This window comes from Bos grunniens, chromosome 14, assembly GCF_055505025.1.
Source record: "Bos grunniens cultivar Pamir isolate PY7600 chromosome 14, Bosgru_T2T1.0, whole genome shotgun sequence".
Lineage (NCBI taxonomy): Eukaryota > Metazoa > Chordata > Mammalia > Artiodactyla > Bovidae > Bos > Bos grunniens.
Genome location: NC_141178.1, coordinates 34,778,956 through 34,797,491, shown reverse-complemented (window position 1 = coordinate 34,797,491; position 18,536 = coordinate 34,778,956). Strand labels below are relative to the sequence as shown.

The 18,536-nt window shown below is 39.8% G+C and overlaps 1 protein-coding gene across 2 annotated transcripts; it reads right to left on the bottom strand.

The window, feature by feature from the left end:
* Positions 1 to 8,988: 8,988 nt before the first annotated feature.
* UTP23 (UTP23 small subunit processome component) lies at positions 8,989 to 14,904 on the bottom strand. Of its 2 annotated transcripts, none has more exons than XM_086336336.1 (3): positions 14,446 to 14,904; positions 10,408 to 10,582; positions 8,989 to 9,499 (listed from the first exon to the last, which is right to left on the bottom strand). In XM_086336336.1, exons 2-3 carry the CDS (start codon positions 10,450 to 10,452, stop codon positions 9,116 to 9,118), a joined length of 429 nt encoding a protein of 142 aa, XP_086192462.1. In that variant the 5' UTR covers positions 10,453 to 10,582; positions 14,446 to 14,904; the 3' UTR covers positions 8,989 to 9,115. The 2 variants fall into 2 exon arrangements, with proteins under 2 accessions (XP_086192462.1, XP_086192461.1); XM_086336335.1 differs by lacking the exon at positions 14,446 to 14,904 and adding an exon at positions 14,109 to 14,388.
* Between the last annotated feature and the right edge of the window lie 3,632 nt (positions 14,905 to 18,536).

The following is an 18,536-nucleotide window of genomic DNA, read 5'->3' as shown; positions in this document are numbered from 1 at the left end:
AGAGAGAAGTAGTCAATGATTTTAGAAGCATATGAAATAAACAATTTTTCAGTTAGGATACATGATATTTTGCCAATCAAACGTATTTCTAAGTATTTCTTCCCTTTCACCAAAATATAAGATTCTTTTTTCTAACAACTGGTTATTTCCAAATAGCAAAGTGCTCAAGGAATAAAGTTTGGAGCTATGTATGTGCTATGCGCTGTGCTGTGCTGAGTCACTCAGTCACATCCGACTCTTGCAACCCCATGGACTGGCCCATCAGGCTCCTCTGTCCATGGGGATTCTCCAGGCAAGACTGCTGGAGTGGGTTGCCATGCCCTCCTCATGTATGTGCTACATTGGCAAGCAAATTTAAACAGTCCCTATTTTGTCACACAATAAAGAAACAGTGTGATACTGACAGTCATGAGTTAGGAAGGCTAGAGACCCTGGAATACGGGTGATTAAAATAATAGAGTTCATTCCATCCAGTTTGATTCATTCATTCATTCACTCACTCACTCAACATTTAGTAAGGACCTAGGTGCTAGAAATGACATCAAGCACTACTGGAAAACAAGGGTAAAATAAAACCGTCGTCTTTGAACTTTAATCAAAGAAAAGCCTGGTGATAACTAGCGTGTAAAGGTACTTTATGAGGAATCGATGAGACATACAAACCCTAGTAGTTCCCTGGTGGGATAGTGGATAAGAATCCACCTGTCAATGCCGAAGATACGGGTACGACCCCTGATCTGGGAAGATTCCACATGTCAAGGGCCAGTAAAGCTTGTGTGCCACAAATACTGAGCCCGCACTCTAGAGCCGTCAGGGTGCAACTCCTGAGCCCACGTGCTGCAAGTGCTGAAGCCTGTGTGCCTAGAGTCTGTGCTCTACAGCAAGAGAAACCACTGTAATGAGAAGCCTGTGCACTCCCAGGAAGGGTAGCCCCCGACTTGCAACAACTAGAGAAAGCCTGCGTGTAGAAACAAAGACCCAGTGCAACCAAAAATTAACTTACTTTTAAAAAAACACTGAATTATTCTAATCAGGGATGCTACCTACCTGCCCAGATGTCTGGGCTTGCCATCATTCTAACAGGCACAAACATGGACAACATATGCTAACAACAAATATGACTCTTCTAAACATCCATGCGATTCCCAGATAATTTCCTTTCATGGCCTGCTCTTCCTGAATACAGAAAACTTTCTAAGTGCCAGTATGGACATTGTTACATCACACAGCTAAACAGCACCACGCTCATATTGCTCACCATGTAAAATACTGACATTTGCTAATTCGGTTTTGGAGATTAAATATTTCATTACCTAGGGATTATCATTTTCACATCAAGTTAAACAAAGTATCATTGTACAACAGTTACAGAAAATGATGATCATTTGGAAGATGTATCTTTTCAGGATTTACTACCTGTGGAAAGGTTTAGATAATTTGTAACTTTTTGACAACTGAAAGGAACAGATGGTATTTTTCTGACTGCATCAGGGAGTGGCTAATGAGCATGAGCAAACTGGCAGAGAGCCACTTTGGATTCATTTCTAGGACAAAAAGAAATGAAACATTACCACCCAAAGAGCTTGCTGGTAATTTTTTTTCCTTTAAAGAAACTGGAAACAATTCATACATTTTTTTTTTCTTCTTCTTTAGCTGCTCCTTTAAAATATTCAGAGCACAGAAATATATTTTGTTCAATTCACTTGGTTGTATGACTAATTCATGAATAAAAGTATGTATTGTACACCTGTTGTTCAGTCGCTGAGTTGTCTTCAACTCTTTTACAACCCCATGGACTACAGCCCACCAGGCTCCTCTGTCCAACTGTAGTGGGTTGCCATGGCCTACTCCAGGGGATCTCCCTGAACTGGGGATTGAACTTGAGTCTCCTGCATTGGCAGGTGGATTCTTTATCAGAGTCATTGTATGGTAAAGAATGTACCACTGGATGTACCACTGGGAAGTCCACTGTATACTTTTGTGCAATACTTTTTAACAGTTTTACTGAGATATAATTCACATAGCACAATTCACCCATTTAAAGTGTACAGATTCAAGGATTTAATATGCCCACACTGTTGTACATCTAATCACCATAATCAACTGTAGAATATTTCATTACTCCAAAATCCTGTACCCCTTGCCTCCATCCTCTCACCTTTTCCAGCCCCTAGGTATCTACTTTGCCTCTATAGATTTGCCCATTTTTAACATTTCATATAAATGGAATCATACACTATATGATCCTTTGTGACTGGTTTCTTTCACTTAGCGTATTTCCAGATTCATTCATGTTGTAGTATGCATAGGTATTTCTTTTTATTGCCAAATAAATTATATGGATATTTTTATATATATATCACATTTATCCATTATCAGTTAATGCACATTTGGGTTGTCTTCACTTTTTGGTATTACGAATAATCCTGCTATGAATTTTTATGTTCAAGTTTTGTGTGGGCACATGCTTTCATTTCTCTTGGGGATATACCTGGGAAAGAATTGCTGGATAATACGATAATGCTATGTTTAAGCATTTGAGGGATTGCCAAAGCAGCTGCACCATTTTACACTCTCACGAGCAATGTATGTGGGTTCCAATTTCTCCACATCCTTAACAACACTTGTTATTTCCTGTCTATGTGATTATAACCCATCCTAGTGAACGTGAAATGGCATCTGATTTCCATTTGTCTTTTCACTTTCACAATGATTTTATTTGGGCTATTTTTATATGGGAGAAGAAGGTTGTGAAAACTTCTCATTATCTTTAAAGATTACCCTCATATTCAGATGTGATTTTTTTGCCTGATCCCTCCTCACCTCTCTTTATAATAGTGTCCCATTTTTCCTTTGAGGAGGACTAAACCTTATCCAATCTCAGTCTATACAATTTGAGTAGAGCTGACCCCTTCACCTCTAGCTCCAGAATGAACACCTGAATCAGGCCTGGCTAATTGGAACCCTTAGACTGGGGACTAGTTGGGAGAGAAAAACCACACCAGTCATGTGAAAGAGATAATTTAATACAAACACATATTAATCAGGTATCAAGTTGTTAACCAGGACACTAAACAGTAGAAAGAGAACCCTAAAAATTCTGGAGGTAGCAACTGCAGGAACCAACTTCTGCCCTTAAAGCAAGGGGATAGAGTGAAGAGGTTAGAATTATTAAAACAGGACTTCCCTGGTGGCCCACTGGATAAGAATCCATCTGCCAATGCAGACTGGGGACATGAGTAAATCTCCAGTCTGGGAAGATTCCACGTGCCTCAGAGCAACTAAGCCTGTTTATCACAATTGCTGAAGCTCTCGCACTCTAGAGCCCACATGCTGCAACTACCGAAGCTTGCGCTCTACAATGAGAGAAGCCACCGCAACGAGAAGCCCACACATCTCAACAAAGAGTAGCCCCTGCTGGCCACAACTGGAGAAGGCCCACACAAAAAGCAGCGAAGACCCAGAACAACCAAAAAAAATTTTAAGAAATTTTAAAGATTATTAAAACAGAACACGGAGAAGGAGCCCTTGGAGCTGAAACAGCTGAGAAGGCAAACTCCAATGTCTCTCAGCTCAGAATGGGCTCCAGCCAGCTAGTGCCGGCTTTCTGGTCAGGGGTAAGGGGTGCAGGCAAGAAACTGCAGCAGCTAGAGTGAAGAAGTGGCACTCTCAAGAACCCCAGGCACTCAAGGAGTCTATAGTAAGTTCACAGGAAGAAGCACACCCTTTCTTCTTCCATGCTCCTTCCAGGTCCTGCCTTAGTGCCCCTCATTGGCAGAATCTAAGAGAAAACTGCCACCAGACAACTGTGGTTTGCAAAGCTCCAGCGCCACAATACAGAGCACAGAAAGGTGGACTTGGAGCTGCCTCACCTTTGGCTACTCAGCATTCATGTGTACCCTTCTTTACACTTTAAATTTTCATACAATAATTCAACAACTCCCAGTTGTATGATGCAACTGTCCTTCATACAAAAGAAGTTATTCTCACACTTCACAAAATCAGAAGATGCAAAATACTAATGGTCATTGCAGCTACACAGGCTATGCTAATTACCCCTTAATTTCAATCTCAGTCCCAGCTGAAATTCTGTTACCAAAAGATTAAATGGTAAAGTTAATCTCAAATAAGAAAAACTTGTAGTGGGTGGGAGAGCAAGGGCCTGGGAGTTTGGGGTTAATAGATGGAAACTATCACATATAGAAAGGATAAGAAACAAGGACCTAATGTATAGCAGATGGAACTATAGTCAATATCCTGGGATAAACCATAATGGAAAAGAATATTAAAAAAGAATGTATATATGTGTAAAACTGAGTCACTGCTGTACAGAAGAAATGAATACAACACTAAATCAACTGTACTTCATTAAAAAATAAATTTAAAAAACATGTAAAAATTAATTAGGAAAAGGAAGAGATAGTATTATGTGTGAATGTATGATTCTTTTATATATATATTGTACATTTATACATAATGTATATGCACATATATTTATATATGTATAACATTTATATAATGTATGCTACTGCTAAGTCACTTCAGTCGTGTCCGACTCTGAGCAACCCCATGGACTGCAGCATCCTAGGCTCCTTCGTCCATGGGATTTTCCAGGCAAGAGTTATATAATGTATATGTGTATGCATATTATATATACATATACACATATAGTTATTGGGCTTCCCTGGTGGTTCAGATGGTAAAGAATCTACCTGCAATGTAGATCTGGGTTCGATCCTGGGTTGGGAAGATCCCCTGGAAGAGGGCATAGAAACCCACTCCAGTATTCTTGCCTGGAGAATCCCCATGGACAGAGGAGCCTGGTAGGCTGGCTACAGAGTCGGATACGACTGAGCGACTAAGCACATATAGTTCTAGACACATACACACATAACAAGAAAGAAAATACTCATAGCTGTTAGAGGCACAATTTATGTAACTGGTCACAAGGTCATATTTGATATTTTAAACTTCATTATATTAGTTGTTTTGCTACATAACAAACTATTGCAAAATTTATTTGCTTACAACAGCAAACATGTATTTCACATAGTTTCCATGGGTTAAGAACTCATGAGTGACTTAACTGAGTGGTCCTGCCTCACATGAAATCAGCCAAGATGTTAGCTGAGGGCTTCCCTGATGGCTCAGTGTTAAAGAATCTGCCTGCCAATAAAGGAGACACGGGTTCAGTCCCTGATCTGGGAAGATCCCACATGCCGTGAAGCAACTAAGCCCACGTGCACCACAACTACTGAGCCTGAGAACTCTAGTGCCTGTGCTCAGTAACGAGAGAAGCCACTGTAATGAGAAGCCTGCGTGCAACGATCAAAACCCAGTGCAGCCAAACAAAAATAAATGTTTAAAAAAAGAAGCCCCCAAATGACCTGGTGGCAGTCTCATCTTCCAAATTAAGGGAATTATTGTTCTTCCCTTGGTAGAAGCATTTCTCCTTTGGGTACTAGACCCCCCCAAGCCAGCAACGCTCAAAGTTTGAGGGCAAGTAAAAATTCTGAGTGGGTTATAAAACATAATAGTAAGAGGAAGTACTCCGACTTCCATTCTTTAATTTCTGGACCCATATATTCTAGCTATGGAAGTGACACACCATATGTTGACCTCTGGTTCAAATCTTATACTGTGTCTTGTAAGATATTCTTCTAAGAGAATATCCATCCTTTCAAAGTCTTGTCTCCAAAATAGCATTACTTACATAATGACATATTAGAACAAGACCACTTAATACCACAAATTCCTTGATCAGAAGCAGTGTTGACAGAATACCACGTTGGCAAATAAGGCATTTTGTTAAGTGATACTGACATAAGCATAATGGGAAAGAAAAGAAGATTCATATATAGAATAGGCTCTATTCCATTAAGGATAAATTTCTACTCCATCCATGATTGAAAGGATCCAGTGTAATCAACCTGCCACCAGGCAGCTATGACTGGTTCCTTTTAGAAACGGCTGTAGCGCTTTGAAAATACAGGGAATATAGAATCTGAAATCTGGCAAACTTCAGAGAATGCAAAAGCACATGTATTTTATCCCCAACAACACAAGTTGCTAACCTGTAAAGAGGTTCTTAACATTTTCTTTTCCAAACCACAAAATGGATTATATGTGCGTACTCCTACGGCCCACCACTTCCTTCTCTAATTTGTACAGAGAAATAAAGCAAGTAGCACTAGCAATTTTCAGGTGGTGGCAATGGGTAATATTCACTGAAGAACTAGTACAAAGATATGAGATCCTTTTGTTACATTTAGAGTAAACTTTGCCAAGAAAAAATACATATGACTAATCAAAGTTTTAAGATATTAAATGTTTTATAATGCATTGTACTTTTTATATTTTAAAAATTACTATTTTATAAAAATGACTTGACTTTCCCAGCTCACCAACCCACTCCAGTACTCTTGCCTGGAAACTCCCATGGACGGAGGAGCCTGGTAGGCTGCAGTCCATGGAGTTGCTAAGGGTCGGACACGACCGAGCAACCTCACTTTCACTTTTCACTTTCATGCATTGGAGAAGGAAATGGCAACCCACTCTGGAGAATCCCAGGGACGGGGGAGCCTGGTGGGCTGCCATCTATGGCGTCACAGAGTTGGATACGACTGGAGCAACTTAGCAGCAATCAAAATTTTAAGATATTAAATGTTTTATAATGCATAGTACTTTCTATATTTTAAAAATTACTATTCATTAAAAATGACTTGACTTTCCCAGCTCACCAGTTCTATTAATAGGCAATCAAACCTTGTTAAAAAGAAAAATACCTAAAATTTATGCATTTGAGAACGTTGAAACAAGTATTATCAGTGTGCATTTCACTTGCTTTATCAGTTTGTCTACATTTAGTAATCTCAACTCTTGTCATTACTGACAAATGTTTTCTCCTCACAAAACTATAGAACTATATTCACCTTTTTCTAGTACTTTCGCTTTCCTTTTAAAAAAAATGTTCCCACATAAACAATTTAAACAGAATCATGAAATGACAACAGAAAACACTCACCTGGCTTGAGAGGTAATACAGCCTATGTGGTGCTCCTGGTGTAAAGCTAAAATTCCACTTTCCATCAAAAAAGCATCTCTGAATTCAACTTAGAATATTTCTATAGGAATAAATTTGAATTGTCTCATATTTTTAAAGTCATTTATTTTAGCCATGAATAAGAACTTATTCATGAAGTACTTCATACATGATCATGATATTATAAGGATACAGATTAAGAACCACTATTTGAAGGTATCACAGACTCTTAAGTCAGGAACTACTGATTAATCTAAGAACTTCATACTTCAATCTTACAGTGTAAAAACATTTTAATTTTGGCCTGATTGATGATTGAAACAATTTGGGAGGGGCCTAAAAAAGAAAAGTTAGATTATTCAATTCCTAATTGAACTATTAAGACATTTTAAAAACAATATTTAAAGCCAATCTGAGAGAGTATTATTCCAAGAATGGAAGAGAATTCTTGTCATTGAAGTGAACATGTATACCTGAAAGAAAATCATCCTCTCCACTGGACAAATGGAACTCGAAATGAGTAAAGGGATTTTTCCCCCTAGGGTCTTATAAACAATTAGGAATAGAGAATTCTTTATCTTGCTAGATTATTGGTACAATAAATATAGGTTTAGACACACTGGTTGAGCCTCAAAAAATGTACCTCCTGCACACTCTATGCTCCACCACAGAAGAGGAAACCAAGAAGAATCTAGGCTACAGAATAGATTCTCTGGATAAGGACAGGAAATACCTAGGTGATAGCTGAGGAATATACCTGGCAGAAAATGTTTCCACATTGGAGGTCAGAGAGCTGGCTCCAGAAGTATCACCAGGGGAAAGAAATTACCTGATATTATGGTTTTTCCAGTAGTCATATATACACATGAGAGCTGGACCATAGAGAAGCTGAGCACCAAAGAACTACACCCGTGGCAGATTCATGTTGATGTATGGAAAAATCAATACAATATTGTAAAGTAATTAGCCTCTAATATTAATAAATAAATTTATATTAAAAAGATACTTTCTAATCATGGTGCTGGAAAAGACTCTTCAGAGTCCGTTGGACTGCAAGATCAAACCAGTCAATCCTAAGGGAAATCAACTCTGAATATTCATTGGAAGGACTGATGCTGAAGTTGAAGCTCCAATACTTTGGCCACCTGATGAGAAGAGCCAATTCATTGGAAAAGACCCTGATGCTGGGAAAGATCGCAGGCAAAAGAAGTGGGAGGCAGAGGGTGAGATGATCAGATAGCATCACGGACTCAGTGAACACCAATTTAAGCAAATTCCAGGAGATAGTGAAGGGCAAAAGAGCCTGGTGTTCTGCAGTCCATGGGGTTGCAAAGAGTCAGACATGACTTAGCAACTGAATAACAACAATCATATAAAAAATTATGAGATCCTTTCCAGAATTATTGAATATGGCAAGATCAAGTCAGATGCTAGAAGAAAATAAGCCCATTATTAACTTCTGAAATAACAAAAAAAGTAATATAAGAAATAACGTCAACCACAGCATGCTACTTGGTTCAGTAGTAAATTAAGTTGGTAGTCTTCATAATGAAAATACTGAATTTGGGATGTAAAAATACTGAAATATTAATATACTAGAAAAATGGTTAAGTAAAATAAGCAAAATTTTCACTCTTTCTAGTAGAAAGTTAATAAATAATCAGCAGATCAAAAGATAGCAACATATTCATATTATTTGGAAACATAAATTCTACAACCACTATATAAGTTGCAAGAGTAAGTTGCTTCTGTGAACATGAAAGAAGGATGAGAAGGATTACCTCTTTTTTAGTCACAAGCATTTTGGTACTATAAACCATCTCCACATAATGTTGGAGGGTGGGGGACAGCACTAAGACAGAAAAAGATTAACAGTTTTACATTAAAAAAAAAACCCTCTAAGTTCTGTAAGAAAAGTAAAAATGATTACACCTAAATACATCCACTGGTTTTTAAAAAATAATTTTATAAAGGCTTGTGGGTCAATATTCATTTATAAAAATAAGTACTTTCAGTTTCTAAAAGAAATTTATTTTCATATTTGAAAGTCTTTAAAAGTAACCAAAGGACTTATTACCCTTCTGCATTCTGCTTCTCAGAAAGTACTTTTGAGGTAGATCTGTTTCGGATTCTTTTTCTTTTCCTTTTCTTTTCCGAGGCAGATGAGTTCGTATCCTGTGTTTTTTTCTTTTTCTTCAAACAGCTAAGAGGATTGGGGCCACTTACTTTCTTGCGCTTTTTTCTTCTTCTCTGTTCTGGGTCTTTTACTAAACCCTGTTCCTCTTTGAGTTGCCTGATACTCTGTTTCTCATGCACTGAGACAAGCTGACCGGACTCTACTGCTTTAACAAACGCGATCGTTTTGGGAGAAGGTTTGTCCAAGACTATAGTGTTCTGAATAATAAACATGAGAGGAATTCCAGGCTTTTTCTTTACTTTCATAGACAAATTCTGATCCTATTAAAGAGAAAAATAGAATTATTTAGTTCAAATATAATAATTAGATACCTTAAATAGATTTCTAAGAACTTAAAGAGGACTATACTAAAAATAAAAGATCACCGGTTTTACTTCTCAAATCAGTATGTCCCCCTAACGGTAGTATATTTTATGACAAAAGAAGAAAAACATAAAAACTGAGCACAGTTAAGCATCAACAATGTGAACTGGAATTATCAATATTCTATACTGATCAATATTCTAAGACCACTAATTTTCTAGGACCTCAAAATACAAACTAATGCAACGGTAAATATGTTAAGTGATATCCATCATTCCTACTCTGATACATGTTTCAAGAAGGCTCACAGAGATCGAAAGAATAGAAATAAAGTAGGAACTAGCTGACTCAGATTCTTCACTTAGCTCTGCCTCTAACTGTGTAATTTTAATATTCCACAAGCATATTTAAGGAAATCTGTACGTATGTGAACTTATTAATATTCACCCAGAGAGTCTCTCCTCCCCTGCATCCCAGTCTTTAAAAGCCTGAAAGAGTTCCATACTGGTGGTATGGTCTTAAATAATATGAAACACAACTTTCTGAATATATGTATTCATATGTAAATATGAATACACATGAATATATAAATACATATATACATAAATAGTATGAAATATAGACACATGAAAAAACATGTATAAACATAAAATGTAAAATCTTTGCTCTACTTACTTTCCTTTTAAGAGCCCTAAAACATATCATCACATCTCTATGTCAATAATTTTTTATTTAAAAGGATATTTTAGTAATGAAGAAGAAAACCATTATGCTTAATCCATCTAATTTCTTCTAATGACAAATAGCTCCACATAAAGTATAAACAGAGATGATTAAAATTGACTCTGGTTTTAAAACGTGTCACCTGTGTTGCCAGGAAATAATGGTGAGGATTTCCATCTTCCACCATGGAAAGCAGACATTCTGATCCACTCACTGCATTCTTGAAATGGGGACAATTTCGAACCTGGCATTTCTGGGCAATCAGCTTTGCCCCATATAAGTCCTTTCCCAATGTTTCCAACTCTTTTAACACACATCTGGAAAATAAAATGTTATTAGCAGCTCACAATTATAACAGATGCATATCAGTTATTCACATAAAGCAAGTATAAAAAACAATCTCAGTTCTTTTTCAAAAACTACAAGCCATACAGTAACCATTTCACTCTCAAAAGACCTGGAAAAATGCATACACCAAGTAGAAGGAACTTAATGAATAGCCGAAATGTACTGAGCATTTATCATATGCAGGCAGCATGCTAACTGCTCTTGACATAAATTCTCCCTTATCTCAAAACAGCCCTACAAAGTCGGGCAGCTTCCTTTAAAATTATCCTTATTTTAGAACAGCTCACTCTGGGAGATTTCAAGTAACATGCCCAAATTCAAACAACCAAAAGTGGTAGAGTGAAATGTGAATCTAAGTAGTTTGACAACAGATGCCCCAACCAGAGTGCTAAAGGCTTCTGTTTCAAGTACAAATCGATAAACCTTTAATTTAAAGTATTTTCAGCTCAGAAAAGTAAACATTCTCAACTCACCAGCTTGTTTAAAAGCAATCACAACTTTCTTTCACTTTGCATTTTCATATTAAGGTGCTGTTTTTCAAACTGTTACCAATGTGTGTGTGCTCAGTGATTCAGTCATGTTCAACTCACCCATGGACTATAGCTCACCAGGCTCCTGTGTCCATAGAATTTTCCAGGCAAAAATACTGGAGTGGGTTGCCATTTCCTACTTCAGAGGATCGTCCTAACCCAGGGGTTGAACCTGCGTCTCCTGCACTGGCAGACGGATTCTTCACAACTTTACCACCTGGGAAGCCTAATTTCTCATCCACAAATCTGAACCTCTTATGGAGGAGTCAAATATTAGCATTTTAATAAGATCCTCAGGTACTTCCTCTATCCCACTTAAAAATTATGAGAAATAGTGAGTCAAAAGGTTCTTCAACCTGAGCCAACCCTTGCCTGTCTCTACCTTGCCTCATCCCTTTTATCATCCCATTTGAAGAGATTTTGCTTTCTACAGTTACCCATTTTGAATGCTATTCTGAATTTCAGGAGTAAATTGGCAAACATTTACTGAATATTTCCCATGGATGGCCTACCATCAGCTCTTCATCAAATTCACTATGTCTAAAATCAAACTACTTTCCTGTCTCCAAACTTCTCCAGGGCTTGCTAATGCTTTGAATTTATTATCTTCTCAGATACCTTGTTTAGAAATCCGAAATCCTATTTGATCTTCGCTTTCTCACTCCCACCTCTACCCTGTCCCATAGGTGGGTAGTTCTATCTCAGCTTGGTATTTACTTCTGTGACATCTCCTTGTAAAACCCTTGGGTTCCTGCCTTTCCTCTCTCCCATTAGTTCTTGACTAGACAACCAAAAAATGGGTTTACCTGTTTTCATTCTCTTGCTTCTCCAACTCACCCCTTACATAGCTGCAGTTATCTTTTCTAGAAGATATTTATCATGTCTAATGCATTTACCTCTTGACACACACCAAGAATTAACAGAACAATATGCTTTAAAATAACCTATCAATAAGGTTAAGGGGGGGTGGGGGAAATAAATGAGTAAGAATAGTCATGTCAATAACTGCAAAAGCTGGGTGGTAGATATTTTGTCATGCTATTCTATTTTTGTGCATGAAATATTCCAGAAGTTCAGAAGCTAAATTCTTTATGGGGAAAAATGGAGCAAAATATAATTTCACCCACTACTTTTCAAACACATGTATATTACAGACTGTATTAAAAATATTAATATTTATGACAGACAGAGCTAAATGGACAAGGTTTGTAGACAAAAGAAATCAACTCTGGAGCACAGGCCATTAGGATCTGGCAGTCCTGAAGGAAAAGGGGATCAAAAATTAAGGATATCTATGTCCCATCTGAAGCTCTCTAACTGGATGAAATCTGTATGAAGTTCTGAATACAGAAAGCTGTTTATGGAGTACTATTAGGTGAGAAGCGGAGAAGGCAATGGCACCCCACTCCAGTACTCTTGCCTGGAAAATCCCATGGACAGAGGAGCCTGGTAGGCTGCAGTCCATGGGGTTGCTAAGAGTCGGACACAACTGAGCGACTTCACTTTCTCTTTTCACTTTCATGCACTGGAGAAGGAAATGGCAACCCACTCCACTCTTCTTGCCTGGAGAATCCCAGGAACGGGGAAGCCTGGGGGGCTGCCGTCTATGGGGTCACACAGAGTCGGACACGACTGAAGTGACTTAGCATAGCATAGCATTAGGTGAGAAGGGCAGGCCATTAATATCATATGCAAAGTAAGAGCCCATTCTTATGTGTGTGTGTGCAAAGAACTGGATGAATGACAGTAGTAAGTCACTGGTGTGGTCTTATAGTCATTTAAAATTTCTTTTTTCACTTTTTAAAGGAAATATTCTACAAACGAAAAAAAAAACTACTGTTTATGAATAGTAGTTCTTTGTTATGCAGCCTCTATCTTCTTCCCAGCTTCTTTCCTGAGTATACACTGTGCTCTAACCTCTTTCCCTTTCATTTCACAACTTCACTCCTTCGTTCAAGAGTTCTACAAGGGATCTTTCACTCAAAAAATGTCCTTCCCTTCAGAACTGAACTGTGACTGAGCTCAAGTCACTTCCTCTATGAAACCTTCCTTGATTCCACCCTCTCTCTAAACAACCCCACATGGTTTCATCTTACATGCTTCCACACTTTGAGGAAATGGGGAAACTACACTTGGAGTCAAACGTATCAATTAGCGGTTGATTTATGCAACCCACTCCAGTATTCTGGCCTGGAGAATTTCACGGACAGAGAAGCCTGAGAGGATACAGTCCATAGCGTTGCACAGAGTCGGACAGGACTGAACGACTAACACTTTATACACTTAGCTGGCCATTCGGTTTGGGAGATCATCCTGTTCATCCAGTTATCCTCTGGCTAGAGCAGTGCCTGGCATATTGTTGGTGCTCAAAAAAGGCAGCTGAATAAACAGAGGACCTTGCACAAAGTTCTTAACATCGAGTCTGGCCTTATCTTTCTGGGAATCGAAGATGTTACACCATGAGGCAGTTGTGAAGCTTGAAAAATTCTTAAACTGGGAAAAGCTTTGCAAACAACCAGCAACCACTTCGAGAAGATAGGTTTTGAGATACCAATAAACGATCCCCAAATACTATACCTCGTCAGACTTCTATAGCAAATGTATAAGTAGTTACGAGCTTTTTTTTTTTTTTTTTTTTAACAGATGAGTAATTCTAGGCTCAAGAGATTAAATAACTTGCCGGAATCACAAAACCGGTAGCACTGGGGTCGGAAGCCAGGTTGAACTGCAAAGGACATGCGCTTGTCCTCCAGACTAACGACAAGCAAATACCCCCACGACACTACCATCTGTCTACACGGTAGATACTCGCCCACCCTCCTCCGCGTCCCGGCTGAACGGTCAGCTCCTACTGGGCGGGGCGCTTTGCCCCTGCAGGGCTCGCAATGGATGCCTGCGAGCTGCGGCCCGGCTGCTACCGCACTCGCGGGTCCCCCGCGCCTCCACCCGGACCGTCCAGGCCCACCTGGTGGTGCACAGCTGAGTCTCCGCCATGAGGTAGCGGGGCAACTGCTCTCGCAGCTGGATGCGGCCCCGTAGAGCCGCCTGACAGAAAGTGCCGTCCAGCAGTATCTGGTATGGCTCGCGGACTCCAAAATTATTGCGGAAGAAGCCAAGATGCTTCTTCGCATGTTTCTGCCTAGTGATCTTCATGCCTGGCTTCCCGGACCCAGGCCACCCGACCAGGAGGCAGCTTCGAACCAAAAAACTAACCCACGACCGGCAATATCTATTTCCCCGGAAACAAATACCCTTGGCCCCGGAAGCAAACGCCCTATCTGTCGCCCCGATTTACGTCACACCTAGTCGAGCGCGCGCTTCATCGTGGTGCCCGCGCTCTAAGGGACACGCCCTCGGAGGCGGAGCTTGCACTTAAGCGGGAAAACAACTAGATGTGCGATTAGGAGCGAGCATGCGCAGTCGGGTGTCAGACTAAAAGTACTACACGCTGGTGGCGCTAGTGGTAAAGAACCCGCCTGCCAGAGTGACATGAAGACCAAGGGAAAAGAACCAAGAAAGAAGACACAATCAGATGCTACAGGATATCAAGAGGAACAAGAAAGAGTAGAAAGCAGAGTTGTAAACAGAAAATAGTACTGTACCAACCTAGAGGGGTGGGATAGGAAGGGAGGTGGGAGGGAGGTTCAGAAGGGAGGGGATATATGTATATCTATGGCTAATTCATAGGTTTGACAGAAAACAACAAAGGTCTGTAAAGCAATTATCCTTTAATAAAAAATAAATTAAAAAAAAAAAAAAAAAAAGAACCCGCCTGCCAATGTAGATGGATGTTAAGGGACGACGGTTCAATCCCTGGGTCGGGAAGATCCCCTGGAGGAGGACATGGCAACCCACTTCAGATTCTCAAGAATTTGCCTTGAGAATCCCATGGACAGAGGTGGGCTACAGTCCATAAGGTCGCGAAGACTCGATCACGACTGAAGCGATTTGGCGCCCGCGCGCGCGAGCACACACACACCCCCCCTCTTGCGTGTTATTTGGTGCAGCAGCTGAAAAATTGGCGTTATAGTAATCAATGAAAATATTGAGACTTAATATAGCCTAGGCACTGTTCTAGATAAGTTACTTTGTATTTCCTCCTTTAATGTTCAGTTCAGTTAAGTCGCTCGGTCGTATCCGACTCTTTGCGACCCCATGAAACGCAGCACACCAGGTCTCCCTGTCCATCACCAACTCCCGGAGTTCACCCAAACTCATGTGCATCGAGTCCGTAATGCCATCTAGCCATCTCATCCTCTGTCGTCCCCTTCTCCTCCTACCCTCAATCTTTCCCAGCGTCAGGGTCTTTTCCAATGAGTCAACTCTTCCCATGAGGTGGCCAAAGTATTGGAGTTTCAGCCTCAACATCAGTCCAATGAACATCCAGGACTGGTCTCCTTTAGGATGGACTGGTTGGATCTCCTTGCAGTCCAAGGGACTTTCAAGAGTCTTCTCCAACACCACAGTTAAAAAACATCAATTCTTCGGCACTCAGCTTTCTTTATAGTCCAACTCTCACATCCATACATGACCAATGGAAAAACCATAGCCTTGACTAGACGGACCTTTGCTGGCAAAGTAACGTCTCTGCTTTTGAATATGCTATCTAGGTTGGTCATAACTTTCCTTCCAAGGAGTAAGCATCTTTTAATTTCACGGCTGCAATCACCATCTGCTGTGATTTTAGAGCCCCCCAAAATAAAGTCTGACACTATTTCCACTGTTTCCCCATCTATTTCCCATGAAGTGATGAGACCAGATGCCATGATCTTAGTTTTCTGAATGTTGAGCTTTAAGCCAACTTTTTCACTCTCCTCTTTCACTTTCATCAAGAGGCTTTTTAGTTCCTCTTCACTTTCTGGCAGAAGGGTGGTGTCATCTGCATACTGAGGTTATTGATATTTCTCCCGGCAATCTTGATTCCAGCTTGTGCTTCTTCCAGCCCAGCGTTTCTCATGATGTACTCTGCATATAAGTTAAATAAGCAGGGTGACAATGTACAGCCTTGACGTACTCCTTTTCCTATTTGGAACCAGTCTGTTGTTCTATGTCCAGTTCTGACTGTTGCTTCCTGACCTGCATATAGGTTTCTCAAGAGGCTAATAATTCTCAAATGAGGGAAGAAAGGGATCAAAGTGTTTTGGATGACTGTGATTGGGCCGGTTTGCAATGGTTACCTTCCTATAAAGAAGCTGAGCCTGAGTACTAAGGACACCTGGTCCTATAGTGTCAGAACTACCAGTGGAACCCAGGTCTCCTGACTGAAGTTCAAGTGTTCTGGCACCCCTCCACATCTCCCCCATAAGACCACTGTCTCTAAAGAGGCAAATGTCAGGGCGGAAAGTACTACCATTTTGCATTTCTTCTGGAGACCATCCTAAATGACTTGCAAGGAACGTTTCAGGAGGACTTCTCAAGAGCTTCCTTTTCCAAGAGTCAGTGTCCCTAACTAGAGTTCTCATTCTTTCCCTAACCCAAGTTATTTGACCTTGAGCAACTCCCCACAAAAGCTGGGTTCAACTTCCTCACTGGCAAATAGGTCGGCAGGACTAGATGACTTTTAAGAACCTCTTTTATGTCTATAGTCTCTAAGGTAGGAAGATTACCTACTGGGCTACTAACAGAGAGGTACGAAGCAGACCAAAAGTTTAGAAATTACTTGGTCAACTTGATTAATGAAGAGGGTGAATCTGAAAATTTTGAGTCCCGATGACTAATTGCTACATATCTACTTCAATTCTAGGCAAAATAATTAGAGAGTGGGAGTATGGGATTTTGCATTTTGACCTGGATCTGTCCCAGATCTAGTTCTAGCTGAAGATTGAAAGAACCAACGCAGAAGAATAACTTACAAAATGATAGAGATGTGTTATTTGCATTTGCGGTTTTATTTGAAGACACAGGTTTATGAAACTGAAATTGAAATTTATAATGCAAACCCTGTCTTGATTCCCAGTACAACATCATTTAAATGGCTGCATCTTTTAACCGAAAATAAATCTAGGAGTTGGAAGCCATGAAGAGTTACTGTGGGACTGGAATCACAGTTCTTGAGTAGAATTCCTCATGACCTTTCAATCTGAATACTCTCTTTATCCCTGTGTGCCAACAACCCCACTCTGACTATAATCCCACCACAGACAGAGAAAATATACTATCCCAGTCCTGCAAAACAGTTAAAACAGTTTTAAAAACAGACTCACAGATTTATCTACCATCCTGTTGGCCACATTTCACTAGTAAGAAATATGTGGTTCAGGACTAGGGTTGAGTCATATTATTTTTTTGTATTTTTTTCAATTTAGTAAACTGTAGCAATTTTTTTCAAGGTCTGTGTATGTGAGTGCTATTTACACAACCATCCCTTATTTCACAAGCAAGAAGACAGTAGATACTGGTGATTATCAAGTTTAAAACGGAATTTTCTGTTACATCAGTGTTTCTCAAAACATGATCCTGGGACATGCAGAAAGGCTGCAAGTATGCTTGTTTAATATGCCCATTTGATTCAGAACAAGTATTGAGGGAGAAGGATACTATTCAGAGAGGAGGTGACATTTATTACAATCTCCTGCAAGTCATTTATTATGCATATTAGTGTTCCAGAAGGACTATCTTCAGTAAAGTGTCACTGTTTGCCCAATGGGACGTTTTCATTAAGTGGTCTACTGAGTATGCTGCTGCTGCTGCTGCTAAGTCACTTCAGTCATGTCCGACTCTATGCGACCCCATAGGCGGCAGCCCACCAGCCTCCCCAGTCCTTGGGATTCTCCAGGCAAGAACACTGGAGTGGGTTGCCATTTCCTTCTCCAATGCATGAAAGTGAAAAGGGTAAGTGAAGTTGCTCAGTTGTGTCTGACTCCTAGCGACCCCATGGACTGCAGCCTACCAGGCTCCTCCATCCATGGGATTTTCCAGGCAAGAGTACTGGAGTGGGGTGCCATTGCCTTCTCCGGGTCTACTGAGTATATCTTTGCCTGATACCAAATGACCTAGTATTGAAAAATCAACATTTGGCCACAACAAAGGCAGGAACCAAATATTGCCATTATTGGACAAACTATTTGGATATAAGTTTGAACCTGAAATTTTACTTTGAAAATTATTATAATATTATTAACTTTTAAAAATAATTATTGAAAATTCTCTTGAACTTAGAGTGCAGGAACAGTAATGTCTCAGCATTGCTAGCTGCTGTTTTTTTTTCCCCCTCAGGTCACTCAAACACTGGACATTTTCCAGGCCAAATAGACATTCAGTTGCAGTAGGGGATTAATTTATTTTTCTTTATTTTTTCATAGTCTTCATATTCTTTATTACACCTGGATCAAATATAATTTATATGTTGTTGTACACAATTGTGAAGCTCTTTCTTCATGAAATTTTGATGAAG

Excerpts from the sequence above, each read along its gene's own strand:
- UTP23 (XM_086336335.1), bottom strand. The coding sequence starts at position 14,296 with ATGAAGATCACTAGGCAGAAACATGCGAAGAAGCATCTTGGCTTCTTC. Across the intron at positions 10,583-14,108 it reads ACTCAGCTGTGCACCACCAG|ATGTGTGTTAAAAGAGTTGG; the intron begins GTGGGCCTGGAC and ends TTTATTTTCCAG. Across the intron at positions 9,500-10,407 it reads ATTATTTCCTGGCAACACAG|GATCAGAATTTGTCTATGAA; the intron begins GTGACACGTTTT and ends TCTCTTTAATAG.